This window comes from Prionailurus viverrinus, chromosome E2 (genome assembly GCF_022837055.1).
Source record: "Prionailurus viverrinus isolate Anna chromosome E2, UM_Priviv_1.0, whole genome shotgun sequence".
Classification (NCBI taxonomy): Eukaryota; Metazoa; Chordata; class Mammalia; order Carnivora; family Felidae; genus Prionailurus; species Prionailurus viverrinus.
Genome location: NC_062575.1, coordinates 4260673 through 4286126, shown reverse-complemented (window position 1 = coordinate 4286126; position 25454 = coordinate 4260673). Strand labels below are relative to the sequence as shown.

General features: G+C 49.4%; 1 protein-coding gene across 1 annotated transcript; it reads left to right on the top strand.

Moving 5' to 3' along the window:
- The first annotated feature begins 705 nt into the window (after positions 1-705).
- Positions 706-20164, top strand: CACNG7 (calcium voltage-gated channel auxiliary subunit gamma 7). Its single transcript, XM_047835954.1, has 6 exons — positions 706-813; positions 3429-3653; positions 3973-4059; positions 4447-4587; positions 18216-18361; positions 18660-20164. Exons 2-6 carry the CDS (start codon positions 3458-3460, stop codon positions 18915-18917), a joined length of 828 nt encoding a protein of 275 aa, XP_047691910.1. The 5' UTR covers positions 706-813; positions 3429-3457; the 3' UTR covers positions 18918-20164.
- The last annotated feature ends 5290 nt before the right edge of the window (positions 20165-25454 follow it).

The window sequence follows — 25454 nt, the reverse complement described above, 5'->3', positions numbered from 1 at the left end:
CCCAGTCCTCCTCAGGGGAGCCCCAGGATTGCCCCCGCGCTCTCTCCTTCTCAGGGTCTCTCTCTCTCTCCCCCCTGTCTCTCTCTCTCTCTCTCTCTGCCTCTTTCCCTAGCTCAAGGTCTCTGGGTCTCAGCATCTCTCGGCCCAGGGCCTCTGAGCGTCTTCCTGTCTCTTTCTGTGTCTGTCTCTGGCCTCTCCACTTCCAGAGGCCCGGAATCTCTGAGCCTGAGGGCAGAGGGGGTCTTAGAGCTGATCTCTGTCTCTCCTTTCCTCTCTCTCTCTCTCTCTGTCTCTTCTAGGCCGTCTCTGTGTCTCCCCTGGTCCCCAGACCTGCGAGTCTCAGCATCTCTCAGCCTCGAGGTCTCCGTGTGTCCCGGACCCTCGGCCCCGTCTCTCTGCCTCTCTGTGCGCCCCTGCCCCTCTCGGGCTCTCTGCCTCTGTTTCTATTCTCTCTCCCTCCCTGCCTCCCCCATTCTCAAGGCCCAGCTCCCTCCCTCCCTGCAGCCTCCCCCTCCCTTCCCGCCCCTCCCCTGCTCCGCAGTAGCCAATGAGCGGCCGCCGGTCCCAGCTCCCGGCGCCGTCCGCCGAGTGAGGCCGCGGGCGCGGGGGTGGGGGGTGGGAGGCCGGGAGGGGGCCGGGACGCCGGGCTCCGGGGGGGCGGGGGGGGGGGGGGGGGGGGGCGGCGGGGCGGGGGCGGGGGGCGCGGGCACCGGCGACCCCGGTGGCGGCGGCGGCGGCGGCCGGGGAAGCCGCGGGGCCGGTCATGCGGCTGCGGGGCCCGCGGCCCGGAGCGTCCGCCCAGCCCTGAGCGAGGTGAGAGCGAGGGGAGGGTCCTGGAAGGAGTGGGGGGGGGGGGTCCCCTTGAGGTGGCTGGAAGCTAGGGGTTGGGGCTAAAAGGGCCCTGAAGGGCCCTGGGGTGTGGGATTCTGGCGGTCCGGACGCCCGAGTTCGGGAGGCAATGGGGGGTGGGGGGACATCGGGCCTAGGGAATCCGGGAGGACAGGGTCCGAGGGTCCTGGAGTGGGGCAACTGTACTCTTAATGTCCGAGTCTTAGAGACCGTGGGCCCTGAGGAGGGTGCAGGCCAGGTCCTTGAGGGAGGCCGTCCTGGATGAGCGGGGAGGGCCCGGGCCCGGTGAGAGCAGGATGTGAGTCTGAGAAGGGGTCCCCAGGAACGGAGAATGCGTTCCTCAAGAGATTGGAGGGAGACGGAGTTTGGACTTGGGGCTTGGAGAATGGGACCCCTGGGATCCGAAGGATCCTGAATCCAGAAGAGGCTGCGATACAGAAGGATAAGAAGGTGGCTCCAGGCCTGGGGGAGGGTCCCAAAGGAAAAAGGGCTAGAGGAGAATGAGATCTGGGCAGGCCACTTGGAGTCAGGAGGAATCAGAGCACAGCAGGAGGGGGTTTCTGAGGGGAAGTGAGAAGGGTGTCAGTGGGCAAGGTCCCAGCTGAGAGTCCAAGGAGTCATGGCGGGTGGGGGGAGCTGAGGTCAGCTACCTGGGACTCAGGCAGTCAGGGTGACTGGGGTTTTGATGCTTGTTTCTGAGCTGAGTGGACTGGAAGGGGAGCAAGTAGCTGGCGGTTAAGCCCCGGAGCGTTGGGATGGGGGGATGGGAGGAAAAGCTGGACACAGCTCTGCCAGACTTGCTTCCCTGACTCCCCCAGGAGGCTGGGGGTGGGGTCTGGTGGGGGGTGAGGGCTCTGGGTGCTGAGATGGGGGGTGGACCGTGATGAAAGTTGTCTGACTCCAAGATCCTTATTGGCATGGGGCAGAGTTTCAAGGCTCCAAGAATTCTGATTAAAGAAAGCGGGGTCTCAAGTCTTGGCTGCATTGAACTGGGGGTGGGGGGGTGGGCAGAGAGAGAGGGAGACACAGAATCGGAAGCAGGCTCCAGGCTCCGAGCCATCAGCCCAGAGCCCGACGCGGGGCTCGAACTCATGGACCGCGAGATCGTGACCTGAGTTGAAGTCGGACGCTTAACTGACTGAGCCACCCAGGCGTCCCTTCACCTTCCTAGTTTAAAAAGATGGTGGGGATCCCGGGTATTCAGGGACGTAGAGATCCCTGGATGAAATAGGAAGGGAATCCCAAGTTGAGTCCCCCCAAATCATGGGATTGTGTGGTGCAGGGGAAAGTTCTTGGCTGGGGGATGGGATTATGAGCTCCCTAGCTCGAAACTTCAGCTCCCCGACTGGAATTTGGAAGGCCACGGCTATGCACTGGAGATCTCTCGTGTTTTGAGGCTCCAGCGTTAGAGGGATCAGAATTTCAGGTTGGATGTGTAATTGGAAGTCCTAACATTGGAAGTTAGAATCTGGAATCTCTGGTAGGGAATTTGGGGACCTTGTGATGGCACATGAAGGGGGAATCATGGACTTCCTGATTTGGGGGTTTAGGGTTCAGAGCACTGATCTCTAGTTTGAAAGATGGTCTAGGGTACTCTGGCTAGGGTGCTGAATTGAGGGGGTGGGCGGGTCCCAGCTCATGGTTTTGACATTCTGGAATCTCTAGCCAAAATCCAGGCTCCAGGTCTCTGAGTCCCAGTGTTCTGGGATCCAGCAGCTTGAGATGGAGCCCCAGCATCCCAGGTGAACCTGCCTGGATCTGGGATGGGGGGGATTAGGGTTCTGGAATCTTACATCTGAGTCATGGGCCACGATCTCAGATTGAGGTATCAGATTGAGTTATCAAATTGAGGTCAAGGCACAGGAGCAGAGTCAGAAGGTCATGGGGTCAAGGTCCTGGTGTCAGAATTGGGTATTAAATGTCAAGAGAAGAGTCCAAGTGTTTTAACTTGGGCAGGAGCCTCTGCTCAAGGTCTTGGTTAGTGGGTCCTTGGTTAGTGGGACCCTTACTTAGGGTTCTTCTTGTTAGTGACCCACTTGGGGGATTTCTGGTAACTATTCAGGATTGGGGAGATACGCCTGATTCTTGTGTTGAAATGCCTGGTCAGTGTAAGTTTGAGTCATGGGACCAGGCTCAAGGTTAAGGATTCTGGTAGGGGGCTTGGGAAAGGGCCTAAGGTTAGGGTTGGAGGGCCTGGTTCTGGCATTGAGAATATGGGAGTTGAGTTTCTAGTCAGAGTCATGATATTTGGGACCCAGGTCCAGACACATGGTTGGAGCTAAGGTCCAATCTCTGGATCTGGGCTGAAGGGTTACAGTTGAAAATCTTATTCTGGGGCTGGCGATCTGGTGTGGGGCCTCTCATCAGGATCCAGAACACAGGTGTCAGGTGTGGGAAGGCCAGGCCTGGGGTTGAAGGTCAACAGTTGATGTCACTGGTTCCCATCCAGAAATGGGGTCATGGGTTAGGGCACAGAGGTCAGAGCCTGGGTCCAGTGTCCAGGTGTTTGCTTGGGGATGGGGAATCCAGTTAGCCCCACCAGGGCTCTCCAGGACAACAGCTTTCTGTCTCTCACTCAGGCCCCGCAGGGCGCCCCCCGCCGCTGACGATGAGTCATTGCAGCAGCCGCGCCCTGACCCTGCTGAGCAGCGTGTTCGGTGCGTGTGGCCTGCTGCTCGTGGGCATCGCGGTCAGCACTGATTACTGGCTGTACATGGAGGAGGGAACGGTGCTGCCACAGAACCAGACCACGGAGGTCAAGATGGCCCTGCACGCAGGCCTCTGGCGAGTCTGCTTCTTTGCAGGTACGGACCTCACCTGCCGTCCATTCAACTGCCCCTGCCTTGCCTGGGACCCGAGAGCCCTTACCTGTACTTCTATCCCTTGGGTTCCAGAAGTCCAGAAACTGGTCCTGTTTTTCTCCTGGAGACCCGACCTCTAGCCCTTGATGTCCTGGATCTGAGAGCCCCATGCTCGCACAATTCCAGGGTCCCTAATCCCTGGAGAGTTCATCAGTCCTTGTCTCCTAGACAGTTCCAGTGTTGAATGGGCAGAATAAAAACCCTGCCTCTCCGGAACTCAGGAGCCTCTCGTCCAGCTTTACCTTCTTGTCTTCCCCCCCAGGCCGGGAGAAGGGTCGCTGCGTGGCCTCGGAGTATTTCCTTGAACCGGAGATCAACTTGGTGACGGAAAACACGGAGAATATTCTGAGTGAGGGGAAGCGGGGGCGGGGGGCAGGCAAAGGGGGGCAGGATCACAGGGAGAGTCCTGGGGGAAAGGGCAGCACCAGGGAAGGGGTGGGGTGGAAGGGAAGGAGTGGAGGCTTGAAAGAAGGCAGAGGCTGGATGAGGAGAACCGGCCAGGTTGATGGGGCGGGGCCTGAGCAGTGGGTGGAGTCAACAGGAATGGGGTGGGGCCAAACCAAAAGGGGTGGGGCCTGGGCTAAGGAATGGGGCCAGCAGTGGAGGTATGGGAAAGGGGAGGAGCCACAAAGGGGGTGGGGATGGTGGGAGTGGAGAGTTAGGGGGAATGGTTAGGTGTCACCCCCCCCTCAGAGTCTCCCCTCACCCCCTGTCTCTCCCTTTACCCCTCTCTCAGAGACGGTGCGCACAGCCACCCCCTTCCCCATGGTCAGTCTCTTCCTAGTGTTCACGGCCTTCGTCATCAGTAACATCGGCCACATCCGCCCACAGAGGACCATTCTGGCCTTCGTTTCTGGTATCTTCTTCATCCTCTCGGGTGAGCCCAAGGAAAGGACTTAGGGGCTGGGGGACTGTTGCTGGTTCCAGGAACCTGTGGTCTCTCTTCCACCAAGAAAGGCGCTTCCTTGCTGTGTGATCTGGAGGGGTTGCAGAACCTCTCTGAGCCCCACTTTCCTTCTCTGTGAAATGGAAATCACAGCACCCATTTCACAGCTTGTTGGGAGGACCAAATCAGAGCGAATGTTTATGGGGTGCTAATTAGGTATGGGGCTCTGTTCTGATGCTCTCCACAACCCTGCGAGGTAAATGCTATCAACAGCCCCATTTTACGGATGCAGAAACAAACGCTCAGAGAGATGAAGTCATTTGCTCAGGCCCATACAACCAGTGACACAGAGCTGGGACTCAGCCTCACACCTTTCGCCTCCAGAGGCTGTGTTTTTTAACCACTCCTGATATTTTAGCAGTTAACATATCATAAGGCTCTTTATTTTCTGTGCAACATTGTATTCGAAAATTTTTCAAATAGAAAAGTGGAAAGGATTTTGGAATGAACACCCACGGACGGACCCACCACTTAGAGTCAACTGTTACCCTATTACTAGACTTGCTTTGCCCCGTATCTGTCCATCTATCTATATTTCTATCCATCCATCAATCCACCTTTACTTCTTTATGCAGTTCAAAGAAAAGTGTCCATAAATTTCACCCAAAGTATTTCACCATGCACATCATTAGCTACATTTCAATATTTGTTTGTTTCTTCTTTTGAGACATGAGGATCTTTTGCACGAGTGATCTCACACCTTTTCCATAACATCTTTGCCAGGGAGTGTTATTATTAGCACTCACTTGATAAAATGGGGGCACTGAGGCCCACAGTTGTGCAGGGAGTTGCCCAAGACGCATAAACTGGTGCTGGGGGACCGAGTGTCCTGAGCTCCCCTGCAGAGTTCTGTCTTAGGTGTTACCCTCCTCCAATGTCAGCACTGCATGGTCCATTTCAGTCCATCTCAGCTCAGTTCAGCCCAGGTGAACTCAGCCCTAACACATTTAACTCATCAGTCTGGTCCAACTAACCCCAGTGCATTTTGACTCAGTTCTTCAACTTGGCTCAAATTCATTCAACATAATTTAGTTACGCTCCATTCGGGTCCTTCTAATTCAGTTGATATTTTATGAACAAAGCCTGCATACGTCTCATTTCCATTCTGTCCCCTGGGGCCTGCACTTGGATCCCTCTTTAGTGTTGGCTCCACAGACAGTTGAAGATGGATGTTTGGGTACCCCCAATCTCCTCCCTGCTCCTCAGTCAGCTTTCTCCAGGCCAAACCTCCCCCCTGCCTCCAACCTAACCTGAAGAGACGTTTTCCAGAGAAACCAGGGTGCAACCTGCCTGTAAACTTGAATCGCAGCATGCAGAGCCAGACACTGAGCTAAAATAAGGCACATAGAATATCACCATCCCAGAGCGTCAGAGCCAAAAGGGCTCATCGTTTTTCATATGGAAAAATAGTGTCCTAGAGAGAGAGAGGAAGTGGGGCGAGGGTAGTCGCTTTTATTCAATCTACCCAAAACACTAGAAGGAAAATCCCATTGTTTGCTGTTCACAGAAGGGGTAGCGTAGCCCAGTGACAGAGTAGTCGGTTAGCATAGAGGGTATTCTCCTCCCAAAACCCAGGCTCATGCTCCTGTGGTGCCCCAGGACCTGACTTCCCAAGATCAGTCTGAGGATCGATGGTGCTGTCATGGCTGGAGGTCAGGCCTCTGATGTAACAACAGAGCAATTTGGGGAGATTGAAGCCTGCTTCCTAAAGCCCTTCCTTGAGTTCATTTCACAAAATAGGGCCTATGGTCATGTGCTTTCAAGGTTTTGGGGTGTAGTGACCAACAGTTCATACTGCTGTGAACCTAGAAAACCCTGCATTCAAATTCTTCCCCTTAACTTCATGGGCTACAGCATGGAATTGCTGAGAGGAAATATCTTTTTTTTTTAATGTTTTTATTTTTATTTTTGAAGGAGAAAGAGACAGAGTGTGAGCAGGGGAGGGGCAGAGAGAGTGGGAGACACAGAATCCAAAGCAGGCTCCAGGTTCTGAGCTGTCAGCACAGAGCCTGACATGGGGCTGGAACCCACAAGCTGTGAGATCATGACCTGAGCTGAGGTCAAACACTTAACTGACTGAGCCACCCAGGCACCCCTTAAAAAAATGTTTTTAAGTTGATTTATTTTGAGAGAGAGAGAGCACGCAAGTGGGGGAAGGGCAGAGAGAAAGAATCCCAAACAGGCTCCACACTGTCAGCCCATGGGGCTCGAACTCATGAAACCATGAGATCATGACCTGAGCTAAAACCAAGAGTCAGACGCCTAACCGACTGAGCCACCCAGGTGTCTGGAGAAGACAAATCTTACGGGATAGCAAACCCATGTAGGGCCAAATGGTACCTATTTCAGGCTTTGTGAGCCATAGGGTTGTAGTGTCACAACAACCAGAGGTGCAGCGGTGGGCATGGCTGTGTCCCAGCAATACTATTTATAGATCTTGACATTTGAGTTCCATGTAATTTTCACGAGCCATGAAATACTCTTCTTGTTTTGTTTTGTTTTGTTTTTCTCACCATTTAACAATGGAGAAACCATGCTTAGCTCACAAACCATACAAAGACAAGTGCTGGAGCAAATGGTAGTTTGCTGAGCCCTGGTCCAGATCATAGATGTGAAGGGCAACCATACATATATACATACATGGTACTAATCACAGCAACAGCCAAAATAATAAGCACGTCATGGAGCGCCATGGTTTGGGGAAGTCTTAAGTGCTTTATGCAGGTTATTTCATTTCTTTACCTTGTAAGGCAGATGCCACCGTGATTCTCATTCTCCAGGTGAGGAAACAGACGCACTCACAGGTGACCTTGCTCCATAGTGGAAGCAGGATCCCCCACCCAAGCTTTCACTATGGCACTGTATTGCCCCACCACAATGAAAAATCACACACAAAAAATGGGGCACCTGGTTGGCTCAGTCAGTAGAGCATGGGAGTCTTGATCTTGGGGTGAGTTTGAGCCCCATGTTGGGTGTAGAGATTACTCAAAAAAATAAGAAAATAAAAAATAAAAAGCTTTTTAAAAAATCATAAAAATTAAAGAGATTTAAAGGTAGAGGAAAGGATGGAAACAGTACCAGCGTCTTAGATCCTAGAACAGAATAATCTAGTCTATCTGCCTCATGTTCCCAGTGAGGAAACCAAGACTCGGAGAGAGAGACAGGAGTTAGTTGCCCAAGGGCTGGTAAATGGTGGCTTTGGCATTCAATTCTGGATAAAGTGGTGGGAGGTTTGGGGCAGGGGAGGGATTGGGTCACACCTGGGTGCTAAGCATCTTTCAGGGAGCATGTTGGGGATGGACTAGTGGGGGGGAAAGAAAAGAAATTGGCAAACCAAGGAGGAAGCTTATGCAGTGGTTTGGGCAAGAGCAGCTGGGGCCTGAGCTGGGCTAGGGATGGAAAGCTAAAGGCAACAGGATGACTTTGACAGAGAAGTAGATCGACAGAAGAATCAATGGAACCAGATGACTGACTCGATATGGTTGGTGAGAAAAGCAGGGAGGAGGATGAAATGTCATTGATTTTCTTTTTCCAGGTCATAAGAAGCATGCTTCCCATGCAAAGCCCATATTAACCCCTGACCCGCAACATGCATCTACTCATTCATTTGCTCATCAAACATTTACCCAGACATCCTACATGCCAGGTCCTGAACAGAGCACTGAAGATGTGGCTGAATCCTAAGTGAGAGCTCACATGCAGTCAGTTACAAAACAGCCCCAATTACCCAGCAAATCAAAACTACACACTTGCTTAAATCCCTTCAATGCTCAGTGGATTCCCATTGCACTTAGAATACATCCAAACTCCCCATGCTAGCCTACAAGGTTTTCCATGATTTGGCTACTGCTCAGATCTCTGACCTCATTTCCTAACCCACTAACACTCTCTTCATTGCTTACAACCTCAGCCACACTGGCCTCCTTCTATTCCTTGAAAATGCTCATCTCAGTCCCATATGAGGACTTTGCACTCATTATCCCTTCATGCTTGGAAGTCTCTTCCTCCTGGTACTCAAAGGGCTTGAACTTTCTCCCTTCAGAGTTTGTCTCCCTGACAACAGTATGTAATATTGCCTCGCCCCCACTATACTATGTACCACATTGCAAACTTTATATTTGTTTCATCACACTTATTGCTATTGTCATCTTATTTGCTTCCTGCCTCCTACCAGAATGTACCCTCCAAAATACATGGACACTTACAAACATTCTCTCATTTGTGTCTGCAAAGCCTAGATGAGTTGCTGGTACAAACTACACATTGAAATATTTGTATGAAGGATGAATGATAAGGACAGCTTAAGGCATTCTGGGAAAGGGGAAGATGTATTAACTTGGTACTGTAGGGTGGTGGAGGGTGGTGGTGGAGTGACCTGGGAGGGCTTCCAAGAGGAGGTGACATCTGAGTAGATGAAGCTGAAAGGGCGAGGGGGAATTTTTCAAATGAAGAAAGAATAGTGCCTTGTACGGTGGTGGAATTCACAGCAGGTGTTAATGCCCTAGAAAGCATCTAAGGCAGAGGTAGACTCACGTGCAGCTCTCCATGGTCCTGAAAACGTATTGTTCTAAGGCCGGGTTGTTTCTATTCAGCTTGGAATGTAGGTGATTCTTGCCTAGGGTGATATTCTGAAACAGATGTGGGGCGAGGTGGGGGGGGGGGAATGTAGTGGGAGTTGGATCACAGAGAAAGGAAGTGGGGGGGGGAAGGAGGGGGAAAGAGAAGAAAGGAGAAAAAAGGGGGAAAGATTATTTTTGGAGAACCAGAGCCACTACAAAATATCCAGGAAGTAGAAAGAATGATGAGAGTAACTTTTGCTATTGTTTTTACATGATTTTTAATTACTAAAAACAAAAAAAGCAAAAAAAGCCACAAAAAAAATCTCTCTCTTTGGAAATATTTGTTTATTTGTATCCTTATCAACCTTCGCTCCTGACTTGCCTTATGCAGAATGTCTGTTGTTTAGAACTGTAATCTAAAACGGAATCAAGGTGGTTAGCAGGAGTCAGATCGCAGAATCTGGGATGTCAGGCTGAGGAATGAAAAACTTCTGTGCACAACAGGGAGCCAAGGAAGAATTTTGACAAGAGAAGGCTAGAGTTTGTATGGGTTTTAGAAAGAACCAGTACCTAAAGCAGGGAGATAGGGATTTAAGGGCAATGGTAGAAGCATTGACAATAAACCTTAACTGGGCCAGAGGATTTGTGGTTACAAGAAGGTTTTTTGTTTGTTTGTTTGTTTGTTTGTTTGTTGTTTTGAGAGAGAGAGAGAGAGAGAGAGAGAGCAGGGGAAAGGGGCAGAGGGAGAGAGAGAGAATCTCAAGCAGGTTCCACACTAAGCACACAGCCCCACACAGGGCTCTATCCCATGACCCCGAGGCTATGACCTGAGCTGAAATCAAGAATACGGGGCACCTGGGTGGCTCAGTCGGTCAAGCATCTGACTTCAGCTCAGGCCATGATCTCACGTTTGTGAGTTTGGACCCCACATTGGGCTCTGTGCTGACAGCTCAGAGCCTGGAGCCAGTTTTGGATTCTGTGTCTCCCTCTCTCTCTGCCCCTCCGCTGCTCTCTCTCTCTTTTAAAAATAAATAAATGTAAAAAAAAAATTGGATGCTCAACCAACTGAGACACCCAGTTACCCCACAAGAAGGCGTTTTGATTTATGAGAGATTCAGGAAGTAAAATGGACATGACTTGATGACTGAGAATCTTTGGTGGATGAGAGAGAGAGAGAGAGAGAGAGAGAGAAATCAGGATGACTCCCCTGGGACCTGACTAGGGTACTAGGGGCATGGGTACTTGAGTGAGTGTGGATTGTAGGATTCCTTTGCTATTTCTTGTCTTTAAGCCTGGTCATCTTTCTGGATCTATCTCGGATGCTTTTCCACCACACTTTGTGGGCCCACTTTTCTTGAATACCAAAATTATGGAATTCTAGAAATTGAAAGTGCTATGGATGTTCAGAGCAAGGAAAAGTTAATTCCTAGAGGAAATGGAGAAATGGGGGGATTTAGCATGCATTCAAAAAAAGAAAGCAACTAATGAGCTTTGCTAGAAGCTCGAGTTGCTTGGCAAGTATACTCATCCATTCAACTGGTATTTATTATTGTGCTACATGATAGCGATGCAAACAGGAACAAGGTAGTCTAGTTCCAAGCATCCCAGTGGGGGAGATGTATGGTGGAAACAATTACAGATACAAATTACATGTTAGGTAGTAATCAGAGTGACAAAAAAATAGGACAGGGGAAGGAGAGTAATGGGGGGCATTATCTCAATCACTCCGATCTTTTTTAGATGTTATTTTTTGAGAGAGAGAGAGAGAGAGAGAGCATGAGCGGGGGAGGTGCAGACAGAGAGGGAGACATAGAATCGGAAGCAGGCTCCAGGCTCTGAGCTATCAGAATGAAGCCCAATGAGGGGCTTGAACCCACCAGCCATGAGATCATGACCTGAGCTGAAGTTGGACGCTTAACCAACTGAGCCACCTAGGCGCCTCACTCCAATTTTTTTTAAGTTTATGCATTTATTTTGAGAGGGCAGGGGCAGAGAGAGAAGGAGAGGGAGAATCCCAAGCAGGCTCCCCACTGTCAGCCCAGAGCCTGATGTGGGGCTCAATCCCACAACCGTCAGATCATGACCTAAGCCAAAATTAAGAGTCCAGTGCTTAACTTACCGAGCCACCCAGTTGCCCCAATCAGTCCAATTTTTTAATGAAAACTTTGAAATCAATAGAAGAGTGCAATGAGTGTTGTATACCTTCCTCCACCCAAATCCTGCACTTTTCTGATGTTTTGCCATATTCTTTCTCTTTTTTCCCACCCTCCTCTTTTTCTCCCCTCTCCCCATGCTTTTCTGGGACGTTACCATTTAAAATTAAGTTATGGACATCACAATAGTTCATCTCTAAACACTGTAGGATGCATCTCTTAAGAGGAAGGGCATTCTACACCACCATTATCATACCAAGAAATCTTCCAGTAATGCCATAATCTAATCTATTCCATTCGCAGACTGTCCCATTGTTTCAAGAATGCCTTTTATAGCTCCCCTCCCCAAACCAGGATTCAAGCTTGGTTCACACACAGCATTTAGTTCACGTCTCTTTTACTCTAGACTAGTTCCCCCACTATTTTTTTTTTTACAACACTGACTTCTAAAATGTACTTCATTATAAAAATACAGAAAGAATAGTATAAATAAGTGAAATCCCGTGTATCCTTCCCTCAGCTTCAAAAAGTTACCAACATATGGCGAATCTTTTTTTAGTCCCACGGCCGTATCTCCCTTCTGCACTTCGCTACGTTATTTTAAGGCCAGCCTCTGCCATTAAATCGTTTTTACCCACAAATATTTCAGTATATCTCTGAGAAATAAGTACTTTGTTATTTAACATAGCCATCATGCCCAAACAATTAAGAATAGCTGCTTAATATCATTTAATATCTAGTCAGGGTTCTCCTTCCCCACGTGTCTCATAAATAAGTGCCTTTTTACAGTTAGTTGGTCGCAAATCAGGATTCAAATTCCACCTGTGCATTTAGCTGATAGATCTCTGAAGCATCTTTTAATCTATAATGGTCTCTCTCCTATTTTTTCCTTGCCACTTATTTGTTGGTCAAATCTGGTCATTTGTCTTGTAGAATTCCCACCTCCAGGATTTTTCCCGTTGCCCTCTCATGTTGTGTAATATGCTCATTCATCCCTGTGTTTACCTATAAAACTGTTGATCCCATCCAGGTTTATGGGTTTCTGGTGTGTGTGTGTGTGTGTGTGTGTGTGTGTGTGTTTGGCAAAAAAAAATACTTCAAAGATAGGTGGTGCTGTTTATATCCTACTGCATTGCATCCAGAGACACAATGCCTGGTTGTCTGTCTTTGGGGGGTGTTAAGAATGATCACTGGATGCAGTGTTACTGGCTTGACCCATATCACTGGCCTTTGGAAGACTGCTGACCAAGGTGTCAATATAGAAGGTCCCCGTCTTAGATCTGTTTGATTGTTTTTCCATGGCGTCGTTTGATTTGTTCCTTGTTGCTTGCTTTCTCTGTAACCTGGGAGTCATGTCTACACTAGAGGCTTTATTAGATCCAGGTTAAAAATGTTTGGCAAGCAGATACAGAGGAGTGCTGCATTCGTATATCCCATCACTTTGGGTGGTGAATAATGTCAGGTCGTTCCCCGTGATGGGAACAAAGTTTGAAACTTTGGTGAAGGTAATGGTCAATAGGGCTGTTCATTGAAAAGGGAGTTTCCTCTTTCTAATGAATAAGTGATTTCTAGGGTGATACTTTGGTACCTTGGGGAGAAAAAATCCTGTTTTGGAATACCTAGTTTGTTGAGTTTCTTTTTTGTTGTTCTGGAAAAAAATTTCAACCTACGGAAAAATTAGCCAAAAATAATGCAGTGAACTCACATATACCCTTCCGGTGGACCAAATTTTAATGTTTTGCCATGTTCTCTCTCTCTTTCTATCCATATTGTATCTGAGATATATATATATAAACCTAAATATATGTATACATTTGAACATAAGTAGCAAACACCTCACCCCTAAATACTTCAGCAAGTATCTCCTAAAAACAAGTGTATTCATTCCCTTTTCTTTCTTTTTTAACGTTTTTATTTATTTTTGAAAGAGAGAGAGAGAGAGAGAGAGAGAGACAGATCATGAGCAGGGGAGGGGCAGAGGGAGAGGGAGACACAGAATCCAAAGCAGGTTCTAGGCTCTGAGCTGTCAGCACAGAGCCCGACGCGGGGCTCGAACCCACGAACCGTGAGATCATGACCTGAGCTGAATTGGACGCTTAACCGACCGAGCCACCCAGGCGCCCCTCCATTCCCTTTTCTAACCACAGTACAATAATCAAATTCAGGAAGTTGAACATTTATACAATATTATAGCTAAAACACAATCCATATTCAAATTTCACCAATGGTCCCAATGCTGTCTTTTGTAGTCATTTCTGCCCCCTCTCATCCCAATTCAGTTTGCAACCTAGGAGCATACGTTGTATATCCCCATCCTGTCTCTTTCGTTGCCTTTCATCTTTTATATAGTTCCTGTGCCTTTTTAAAGAAGAAATATCTTTCATGTTGACTTTTTTTGAAGAGCTCAGCCAGTTGTCTAGTGGAATGGCCACAGTTTCCTTAGGAGTGGATTCAGGTTACACATTTCCAGCGGGAAGGCCACGTAAATGGAGTTGTGGCACGCTCACATCAGGAGGTAATGGTGTCAGTCGACTCCCCTATTGGTGATGTTCGTTTCGGTCACTTGCTTGAGATGGTATGTTGAGTTCCTTTATGATAAAGGAAGCTTTTATTTTTATTTATTTATTTATTTATTTATTTTTGAGAGAGAGAGAGAGAGAGAGAGAGAGAGAGAGAGAGAGAGATGAGTGAGTGGGAGAGGGGCAGAGAGAGAAGGAGACACAGAACCCAAAGCAGGCTCCAGGCTCTGAGCTGTCCGATGTGGGACACGAATCCATGAACCTCGAGATCATGACCTGAGCCAATCTCACATTCCCTCAGTCATGAGATCATGGTCCATGAGTTCAAGCCCTGAGTGGGGCTCCATGCTGACAGCTCAGAGCCTTGAGCTTGCTTTAGATTCTGTGTCTCCCTCTCTCTCTGACCCTCCCCCCCCCCAAAAAAATATTAACTTTTTTAATGTTAATTTATTTTTGAGAGAGAGACAGAGTGCTAGCAGGGGAGGGGCAGAGAGAGAGGGAGACATAGAATCCAAAGCAGCTGTCAACACAGAGCCTGACACAGGGCTCAAACCCATAAACTGTGAGATCATGACCTGAGCTGAAGTCAAATGCTCAACTGACTGAGCCACCCAGATGCCCCAAGAACCCTCTTCATTTTTAAAAATAATTATTTATTCTAGAGAGAGAGAGAGAGCACTAATGGGAGAGAAGCAGAGAGAGAGGGGACAGAGGATCCAAAGTGATCTTGGCACTGACAGCAAAGAGCCCAATGTGGGGCTTGAACTTACAAACCATGAGATCATGACCTGAGCCAAAGTCAGACATGTAACCACCCAGGTGCCCCAGGAACCCTCTTCAGACTAGTCCCTGCATCCTTTTCTGATATGTCCCCATCTTTTTTTTTTTTTTTTTGCATATTTCCTTCCTTTATGGCACAATTACACTTTTATTGCCTCTCCCCCAGGCTTCAAATTAGCTACTTCTTCTGGAAGCCCTAGCTTCTTATTTAGTGAGGGATGATATTAGAGACCAAACTCTGGGCGCTTGCTGTGCTCATTGCTGCTGGGGTGTCACTGCTGCTAGGATGCTTCAGGGCACAAAGTGGGGAATCATGTGCTTGTAAAACAGGAGTTTTCTACTGATGCCCCAGGGTTCTGCCTTACCTCACCCCATTCTTATCTGTGTCTTCCTTTCTTCCAAATGAAAAATTCCAGCTCCCTAAATATCCATGTATTTGAACATTTGCTCAACCCTACACTGCTTAAGAACTGCTGCCTCTAGACCACCGCCCCCCAAATCCACTAAGGCTCAAGATTTCTCTGCAGATCTTTCGTCTTTAGAGTGAAATACATAATCAAAGTACCGTATTCAAAAGTCACTTGGAATAATACTTTTACTCCTTCCTGTGGTTGTGCTACTCGTTTGATATAAACTTAGCTTCATTTATTCTTGTCTGTATTCAACTTTAGGTTCTTCTCAATCCTTGTTGGTTTTATCTTTCGAACATATAAAACATTAGCATTGTTCCAAGGGTCCCGATCGTGCAAAAATCAGCAACGCCACTTTTCTCTCATCCCTTCCTTCCTTCCTCTTCTCACTTACCTCCTGTAGGTGATCAGCCTCGTGTTTTGTTTTCCTTACCATGCCTCTTTTTGCAAAAATAAACAGATGCACATATGCATTTTATGTACTTTTTTTTTTTCCCTTAAAAGCTAGCATTCTGTATACTCGTATATTCTTCTGCGCATTACTCTTTCTTGTTGTTGTTGTTGTTAAGCTGAGTGACAGTGTCTGGAAGTCTCACTGAATGGCACAGCAGTTCATAGAGACCATCCTCATTCTCATTTCACAGCGGCATAGTCGTCTGCTCTGGGATGTTTTACAATGTATCCCACTCATCCTCTCTGTAAGTTCACCTAGGTCATTTCCATTGTTTTGCAGTTATGAGTAAGGTGGTGAATTAACATGTGCATATGTGCTTTCGTATGGTTGGACAGATAGCTTCAGGGTAAATGCTTATGCGTGAGATGGCTGAGTTAAAGGACAGATACATGTGTGGTTTTGTTAGATTTGGCCACATTCCCCTCCACAGGGCCTGGGCCATTTTACACTCCCACTAGCAACACATACGAGCTGCCGGTTCCCCAGCTTCACCAAAAGGACATGTTGTGAAGGTTATTAACTTTTGGTGACCTGATGGTTGAGAAACAGTATCTCTTCACAGTTCCCATTTCTTCTATTCTGAGTAAAGGAGCATTTTTAAAAATGTTTATTTATTTTGAGAGAGAGAGACAGAGAGAGAGAGCAGGGGAGGGGCAGAGAGAGAGGGAGAAAGAATCCCAGGTAGGCTCTGCACGGTCAGCACAGAGCCCGATGCAGGGGTCCATCTCATGAACCCATGAGATCATGACCTGAGCCAAAACCAAGAGTTGGATGCTTAACCGAATGAGCCACCCAGGCACCCCAAGAGCATTTTTTTTAAACAAGGAGCTCAAAGAAGGGACATAGGAAGAGAGATGTAAATGAAGTGAAAGAGAGACTTGGAGAAGCCTGGAGGAAGAGTCTCGCAGTTGGAGGGAACAGCAAGAGCAAAGGCCCTGAGACAGAAATAAGCTGGACAAGTTCAAGGCAGGGTGAGACAGTCATGCGATCTAAGTAGAGGGAGCTCAGAGAAACTGACCAGGGATGAGGCTGGTGACACCCAAATCGTGTACGCATTGCAATTCAGGGGTCAGGAAAGTTTTCCTGTAAAAGGCCAGATATGAATATCCTCAGCGATACAGGCTGTATTTGCCACTGTGAGTGCGGGCCACACAGGAGCAAAGGGGCGTGGCTGTGCACCAATAAAATTTTATTTATAGTCCCTGACATTAGAAATTCATATACTTTTTTCTTAAGTTCACTTATTTATTTTGAGAGAGAGAGAGAGAGAGCACAAGCTGGGGAGGGGCAGAGAGAGAGAGAGAGAGAGAGAGAGAGAATCCCAAGTGGCCTCCACGCTATCAGCACAGAGCCCAACGCGGGGCTTAAACTCAAGAACCGCGACATCATGACCTGAACTGACACCGAGAGTCAGAAGCTTAACCGGCTGAGCCCCCCAGGCCGCCCCTGAAATGCATATACTTTTTGAACTGAGGTATTCTAATTCACAAAACACAAAGTTGGTATGATTCAGTGGTTTTCGTATATTTGCAAGGTGGTATAACCATCCCTATCACCCGATCTCACAACATTTTCATTACTCCGGAAAGAAACCTCTTACCCTTTAACAACAGCCAGAATCTCCCCTCCACCCCATTCCTTGGCAGCCGCTAATCTACTCTCTGTGTCTACGGATTTGCCTATTTTCAACATCACATATAAATGGAACCCTACAGCACGCATCTGTCTTCCTTCTCTTGAGCTTATTTTCTAAGTTCATCCACGTGGCCGTATATATCAGTATGCCGTTCCTTTTTTTGGCTGAATAATATTCCTTTATACGGCTATACCACATTTTGTTTATCCACTTAGTTGATAGACATTTGGGTTCTTTCCGCTTTTCGGCTATTAAGAATGCTGCTACAAACATTCATGCAAAGTTTTTGTGTGAACATATGTTTCCTATTCTCTTGGGTGGAGATCCCCAGTGGAGGAATCGCTGGGTCATGTGGTAATTCTATCTTTAACACTTTTAGGAACTGCCAACTGAAATTCGCATACTTTTTACATGCCACAAAATATCATTCTTCTCTTGATTTTTTTTCCCAACAATTTAATTCTATGAAAGCCATGCTTAGCTAGAAGGGCCATACAAAAACAGGATGTGGGTGGGGTTTAGCCCGTGGCGCATAGTTGTTTGTTGTTGTTGTTATTCATAGTCTCAACCCAGGCCTCATCCTTTAGGACTCAGACAAAGACCATTCTTCCGGGAAGCGTTCCTTGGCTTCCCCTGCCCCTGCCTCGGTCCCTGCCCCTCACCTATGTGGGCTGGTGCCTCTTCTGGACCTAGAGAACTCTGTGTTACTATTTCCCTTACTGTGCATATCACCGCGAATGCCACGACTGACCAATGCCCACATCTGCCTTCCCCAATTGCTCTGTGAGCTCCCGGACAGCAGACTAGGGGAGGAGTGAGGAGAGGAAGTTCATTCATCTCTGCGATCCCTGCACCCAGCCAAGGCCCAGCACAAGGGGCTTCAGAAAAAAAAAAAAAAAAAAAAAAAAAAAAAGAATTTAGTTCAGGACCCAGCAGGGAAGAGAGGGGAGGGGGCAGGAAGGGGCGGCAGTGATATGGGGGAGGGGCTGGGGCTGGGGCAAGGGATTCACTGCTAACGGCCCAAGGGCCCCCTCTGCTCCCCCCCCAGGCCTCTCCTTGGTGGTGGGCTTGGTTCTTTACATTTCCAGCATCAATGACGAGGTCATGAACCGGCCCAGCAGCTCTGAGCAGTATTTCCACTATCGCTACGGGTGGTCTTTTGCCTTCGCCGCTTCCTCCTTCCTACTGAAAGAGGTGATGTCTGCGGGCCCCAGACTTGAATGGAGAGGGCTCTGGGGGCCCTCATTCCTGGGTCCAGGAGGGAGAGGAAGCTGGGGGTGTAGACTTTGGATTGAAGAGGCAGCTGAGGGCCTAACCTCTGGGTCCTGGAGGAGGGGTCTGGGAGCTTCTGGGGTCCTGGGGGAGGAGGGGCTGGGAGGCTGGACTCCTGGGTCTGAGCGAGATGGGGGTGGGGGGGTCTGGAGTCTTGGGGTCATCGGGAGCTCGGGGTGGGGGGCCAGCCTCTGGGACTCTGATCATGCGTTGGCCACAGGGGGCTGGCGTGATGTCCGTGTACTTGTTCACCAAGCGCTACGCGGAGGAGGAGATGTACCGCCCGCACCCGGCCTTCTACCGCCCGCGACTCAGCGACTGCTCGGACTACTCCGGCCAGTTTCTGCAGCCCGAGGCGTGGCGCCGCGGCCGCAGCCCCTCCGACATCTCCAGCGACGTCTCCATCCAGATGACTCAGAACTACCCTCCAGCCATCAAGTACCCGGACCACCTGCACATCTCCACCTCGCCGTGCTGAGGCCTGCCCCTCGGAGCCCCCCTCTCCTCCTCTCCCTCCTCCTCCTCTTCCTCCTCCTCCTTCTCAGGGGTCTCCAGCCCCACAGCTCCGCACCCTCCCTCCGGGCTTCGGGATGCGTCCCGGAGGACTGCGTGCACGCTACAGCCGCGTCCGCTTCCCGGTGGCCCCGCCCCGCCGCCCTAGCCCCTCCCACTTTCCAAGGGCTCCTCCCCCCATCGGTCCCGTCCAGTGGCAGACGGCCCCGCCTCCTCTCCCTGGGGCCCGCCCCTTTCCTCGGGCCCCGCCCCGCCCCTCCAGTCTCCTCCCCACCGGTTTCCCTCCTGTGCGCGCCCAGCGCGCACCCAGAGCGCAGGGCCCGCGGTGCCCAGCGCCCACCCACCCTGAGCCCCGCAACCCGCCGCCGCCTCGCCGCAGGGGCGCTGGGCTGGAGAGTAGGTTCGGAAGCCGCCTGGAATGCCAACCATTCTCTTCTCCCCTGGGCCCCCGACTTCTCTCTTCGCCCGCCCACTCTCATCTCCCGACCTTCCCGGTCCTTGGGTGCGGTGGGCGGCCTTCCTGCTGAGCCGGCGGCTGCGGGGTGGAGCGGGGCGCTGGACGCCGGGGCGTGGTTAACCTGGCGTTCCCTCCCACCCCGCCCCCCCCCCCCCCCCCCCCAGTTCTCCGCTCCCCTGGGAGGCCCCGTTCTTCCTCACCGGCTGGGCTCTTCTTGACCTCTTGAAGGTCGCCTGCCTTTTAGGGGGCGCCGTCTAACGGATCTCCTTGCTTTCTCAGCTGCCCTTGGCTTCTTTTTCTTCCTGCTCTTCTTCCTCTTCCTCCACTCTGTCTCCCTCCTTTCTGCCCGCGCATCCAAAGCCCCTAGGTGCATCTAGCCCCGCACACCACAGGACAGGGATGGAGACCCTAGGGTTCGAGGGAATTCCTCTGTGCCACTTCCACACCTGTGCCCGCCTCTTCCCCCTCGAGGACCCGTCGGGGGAGGGAGAGGCAGTAGCGGGGGTCGAAACCCCCCAAACCTCGAAGTCTTCCATTTTCTGGCACTCCCCCCTCATTGAAGTCCCCCTTCCCATCTCAGACCACCCCCCCCCCTCCCAACTCTGGCCTCTTTCAAGGGTCCGTCCGCCCCCTTGGACAGATTTGGGGGGAAGGTCACCAGAAACTCGTCCTCCACCCTTATTGGGGGAGAGAGGGCGAGGTAGCACAGTGTTGTACAACGAACCAGAAAGGCCCCCGGGGTGGGGGGAGGGGGGGCAGGGGGAGGGACGGGGGCTTTTAGTTTGCATCTTAAGTGGGAGGGGGGAGGGGGGACTGCAGCAGTTAACCTGTCTTTACGCAGCGATTTTTAACGAGGCTGGGGGGAGGGGGGCTTTGGGGTGGGGGAAGGGGTGGGGTGGGGGGCCTGGCTCTGTTATTTGCCGTGTATCATATGTAAATACCAACAGAAACTTCAATAAACTTTATTTCAAACACGTCTCCGCCTGCCCAGGGGGAGGGCATTGGATACAGGGTCTGGGTCCAGGTCTCTATAACCCCCAGGGGTCGGGGCCTCGCGTCCTGCAGAATAAGGTTAGATTGGTTTCTGTTTAAGTTGCTTCATCATCGTTATTAACAGCAACTCTTTATAATTCGGTGCGTGTAAAGCGTGTAGGACAGCAAATGACACCCACCAGGACCAATAAACATTAACTCTTGGTGTTAACCGTGACCACTTAGAGTACTGTTACTATTACTTGCCTTCCTTCTGCGTTCATTGCTTCATTTAGTTTTCTCCCCAAGCCTTCACGTTGAGTTTGCTGAAGTCATTTTGCAGGTAGGGCCACGGAGGTGCAATGACTCACCCAGGGTCACAGGTGGAAACCCGGCAGAGGCAAAGCTGAAGGGAGATTCATCTGGTTCCAAAACTTGAGCTTCCTTCCCCCTGCACTGGGAAACAGTGGGTCTTCTTAAGGCTTGATTCTGTCACTGTGCTGAGAAATCAATGCCACCACGCAGGGCGCATCTACTACTGTGAGCTGCACACTCCCCTCACGAGATGCTCCCAACAGCCCTGTATCAGAGGCTGCAAAGCGAGTCCTGAGATCTGTGATCTCGCCTGCTCCACTGAGGGACTGAAAACAGCCTGGATGCTTAACGAGCTGCTTCTTGAAGTGTCTTCCAGAGGAGACACAGTGCTAGCCCTTTGGCTCTTTGCCTTGTCCGGGCTTAGCCTCTTGGGTACAAACAGGACAGCTCCGGCCGTCACCACCACACTTACCGAGCTACCATTAGGTGCTGGACTCTGCTGCACGCTTTCCATGGGTTCTCCCAAACCTCCTGGGAACGAGGCTTTGCAGACGACCCCACTTTGCAGATGAACCGGCACTGGGCACTCCCCTCGGGGAACTGAGATCACCCAGCCGGTAAGGAGCAAAGACTTTCCACCCAGGCCTGTCCGATCCCAGAACCTACTCTCTCTCTCTCTCTCTCTCTCAGCCACTATGTTTCACTACCGCGACTTTGATGCAAACTCATTCTGTGACCTTCAGAAGTCTTTTAAACTCTGGGGCTTCCGTTACTTTTTTCTGTAAAAAGGAAGGGGGATGGGCTAGAAGGACTCCAAATCCCTCTGGAACAGGGAGAGTGGCAGGGGCAGGTTAGCAGGAAAGTAAGATTCAGCAGGATCAGACTCCCTGAGGGAAATACTCTGAGTCATTTCCAATGATTTCAGGAATTTCTGGAGGTCATGCTTGAGAGCTGGGGTGGAAAGATGTTTCAGCTTCTTTGTCAAGACGAATCGATTCCTAGTAGCAGGCTGGAGCTCCGTGTTGAGAAAGATTCTGCATATCTGCTCAGTGGGAAAGGATCTCCCATTGATTGGTGCTGTCTTGCCCACAGGAAGGGTAGTTTCAGCGCAAGTGCTGGGTATTTGCAAATTTTGTCCAGAATTTGACAACCTAGCTTCCTAAATGTATACCTTCCTTTTTAAATTTTTTTTTTAAAGAACCAAGCTAGCTTTTCATTTTCTTTTGTTTTGTGTTTTTTACATTTTGAAAATGGAATGGGATCTTAAAGATTAAAGATTTGCTTATCTTTAAAAAAAAAAAAACGTTGTGAGAGGCGCTTGGGTGGCTCAGTCAGCTGAGGGTCTGACTTGGATTCAGGTCGTGATCTCTCGGTTTGTGAGTTCAAGCCCCTTGTCAGGCTCTGTGCTGACAGCTCAGAGCCTGGAGCCTGCTTCAGAGTCTGTGTCTCCCTCTCTCTCTCTGCCCGCCCTCTGCTCACGCTCTCTCTCTTTCAAAAATAGTTAAACATTATAAATAAACAAATAAATACATGCTGTGAAAAGTCAGTCCTATTTCTGACTTCTTGAACTCCAGAAGTCCCCTTGCCCTGAAGTATCTTCTTACCATGTATAATTTCAACATTACTATATGCATATGGAGGTATTTACACATGTGTTTCAATCCGCCCAGGTATGGAGCCCATATATATTTATTTGACACAGCATTTATCATTTTATACACATAGTTCTGCACCTTCCAACTGCACATGGCAAAGTATTGTGGAGAATCAGTATCAGTTATGTAACTCTACCTTATTGTTTTTCAAGGATGCTTAATAAGGATAGTTTGCATAAATTAATTGCATAATTTATTGAGTGTTTTCTACATGCCAACCACTTTGCATTCAATAACCCAAGGAAGTTGCTGCCTTTTATTTTCATCCCCATTTTATTAATGAGATCCTGGAGGCACCGAGAGATAAATTAACCTTCTCCTGGTCACCCAGGTGCACCAGATTTTCAAAAATAAAAGCCAGGTGCCCGGGTGGTTCAGTCAGTGAAGGCTCCAACTTTGGCTGAGCTCATGATCTCTCGGTCTGTGAGCTGGAGCCCCGCATTGCATCAGGCTCTCTGCTGTCAGCACAGATTCTGCTTCAGATCCTCTGTCCCCTTCTCTTCTGCCCCTCCCCCATTCTCTCACTGTCTCAAAAATAAAGTAAAACATTTATATACATTTAGAAATATGTATTTATATAAGCCAACACCACTATATATTTTTTGCTTGGGAAAATACAGTTATTTTCACTAAAATAAGTTGTGTATGTAAGCATGCAATGAGTTTACTATTATTTTGCTGAAATCAATACAGAGTTTTACATCTCCTCTGTTTGGATTTTGAATACGTAATGTATCGATAGACATAACACACATAACCAAACACTTCTGGGGTGCCTGCAATTTTTAAAAAAAGTATATGTATTTATTTTGAGAGAGAGAGAGTAGGGGAGGGGCAGAGAGAGAGAGGGAGACAGAATCCCAAGCAGGCTCTGTGCTGTGAAACTCACGAACCATGAGATCATGACTTGAGTCAAAAAGTCCAGAGTCAGATGCTTAACCGACTGAGCCACCCAAGTGCACCAGGTCCCCTGCAATTAAAAAAAGAAGTGTTTTTTAAAAATATGTATTTATTTTTGAGGGGGGGGGGGGGGAGATTGAGAGTGGGAGAGGGGCAGACAGAGAGGAAGACATAGAGTACGAAGCAGGCTCCAGGCTCTGAGCTGCAGCACGGAACCTGACGCTGGGTTCAAACTCACGAATCCTGAAATCATGAGTCAGAAATCCTGAATCCAGAAATCCAGAAATCCAAAGTCAGACGCTTAACTGACTGAGCCCGCCCCCAATTTTTAAGTATATAGAGGGGTCCTGAGACCAAACACGTTAAGCATTGTGGCTGTATGTCATGGAGGCAAACAGCCTGTCAGATGTAGAGATTCACGTCATTTTTTTCAGTGGCTGTGTGTGTCCCTTGAATGGAGATAACTCATTTTAGCAATAAACTCATTTTTATTATAAATGTAATACCTAGTCATGAATTTCAAATTTAAGCAGCAGAAAAGGATAGGAAGAAAAAAAGTACCTTTCATCTTTTTACTGATCTCAACCCCAGCTTCACTTCCCAGAGGGAGTGATTGTTATCAGTTTCCTTTTGTCCAGTAGGCAGCCCTCCACCTGGGTGATGATGCCCCCGGGGGGGGGGGGGGGTAGGGGGGACATCAGGCCATGTCTGAGGGCATTTTTGGATGTCATCCTTGGGAGGGGGTGCTGTTGGCCTCCCATGGGGTGGGTGGAGGCCAGGGATGTTGCTGGACACCCTCTAGTGCACAGAATGACGGCCAGCACAAAGAATGACCTGGTCCAAGATGGGACTAGTGCTCAGGTCGAGGAAACCGGCTTTAGACAATATCCATGCATTCATATACTCTGCCTTGCTTTTTCACAATTTGTATTGACACAAGTGAGATTTTGCTAAATCTGTCAATAGGCAGTGACTCTTGTAGGGGACTCAAGGTCCCTTTGGGAAACGGAAAAAAGCTGTGGACCCCCAGAAAAGAGCACCCACATTCACACAATTTCATCAGCAATTTCCAGAGCTTCACAGACACCCTAAAAACCCTGCCAGAATTCCCAGGATGTGTGATTTTGAATCATGGTCCCAGGACCTCCCATCTGCAGTGAGATCACTTCCCTCACCCCCTCCCCACCTTTACAGACAAGCAGATAAAGTGTCCAGAGCACAGCATTTGATTCGGGGTCCCTCAGGGAGGCAAGGAAAAGCAAGGATTGGAACCCAGGCCACCTGATTCCTCAGCACTGGAATATTTCCACTTCACCCTGAATGAGGACGTTTGAGAAACGCTGATCTTCTCTTCCTGGTACAGCGGGAAAACATGCCACCACCACTCTGTTCCTCTTGAGAAAACACAAAGGCCCCAGCTGTTGTTGACCAGATATGCTCAAGCACCTGGGAGAACGCTCACTCAGGATATGAGGCAGGGAGAGGGGTCGGACAGGGATGGGAGGTTGTAATTGGCTGCCGGAGGACTCTAGAATATGTATCCACTTGTTCCCGGAGTCTTTTGCTCCTTCCTCCATCCATCTGTCTGTCCATCCATTCAGCACCTGCAGACTGAGACTTCCGGTCTACCAAAACCAAACTGGGCACTGGGGGATATGGAAGTGAACCAGCCCCGTGCCTGTCTTGAACAGTCCCTGGCTCTACTGGAGGGTGGGGGACAGACCGACAAGCCAATCACAATGCAGAGTGACTGTGCTTTAATGGTGGGCACTCCAGGGTGAGGTACAGCTGTCTCCTCTGATGCAGCCTTGGGAAGTCAGGGAAGGCTTCCTGGAGGAAGAAGCATTTCAGTTGAACCTTCGTGTTGGAGATGGAAGAAGATTCCAGTAGGTGGAAGGAGATGGAAGGAGATTCCAGGCAGGGAGCCACGCTCAGGAACCTCAAAAGTGCTAAGGAGCTGGGCAGAGTAGGGAATCCACTCTGTTTGTGGGAGGCAGTTGTGAGGATGGCATAAGACAAGGCTGGAATCCAGGGAGGAGAGGGCCCTGCACACGGGGACTGGCTGGTTGTTGGGAGTGATGGCCAGGGAGTTATGGAGAGGGGGCATTAACGCAACACTGGCTGAGCATCCATAGTGACTTTCACAGTGCAGCCTGCTTTACAGTCTTTCAGTTACCCATTGCCGCGTAACAAAAAACACAAA

What these genes read in the sequence shown, in the direction of transcription:
- CACNG7 (XM_047835954.1), top strand. Translation starts at nt 3,458, where the DNA reads ATGAGTCATTGCAGCAGCCGCGCCCTGACCCTGCTGAGCAGCGTGTTC. An exon ending in GCGAGTCTGCTTCTTTGCAG is followed by an intron (nt 3,654 to 3,972) that starts GTACGGACCTCA and finishes CTTCCCCCCCAG; the next exon opens with GCCGGGAGAAGGGTCGCTGC. An exon ending in TATCTTCTTCATCCTCTCGG is followed by an intron (nt 4,588 to 18,215) that starts GTGAGCCCAAGG and finishes CTCCCCCCCCAG; the next exon opens with GCCTCTCCTTGGTGGTGGGC.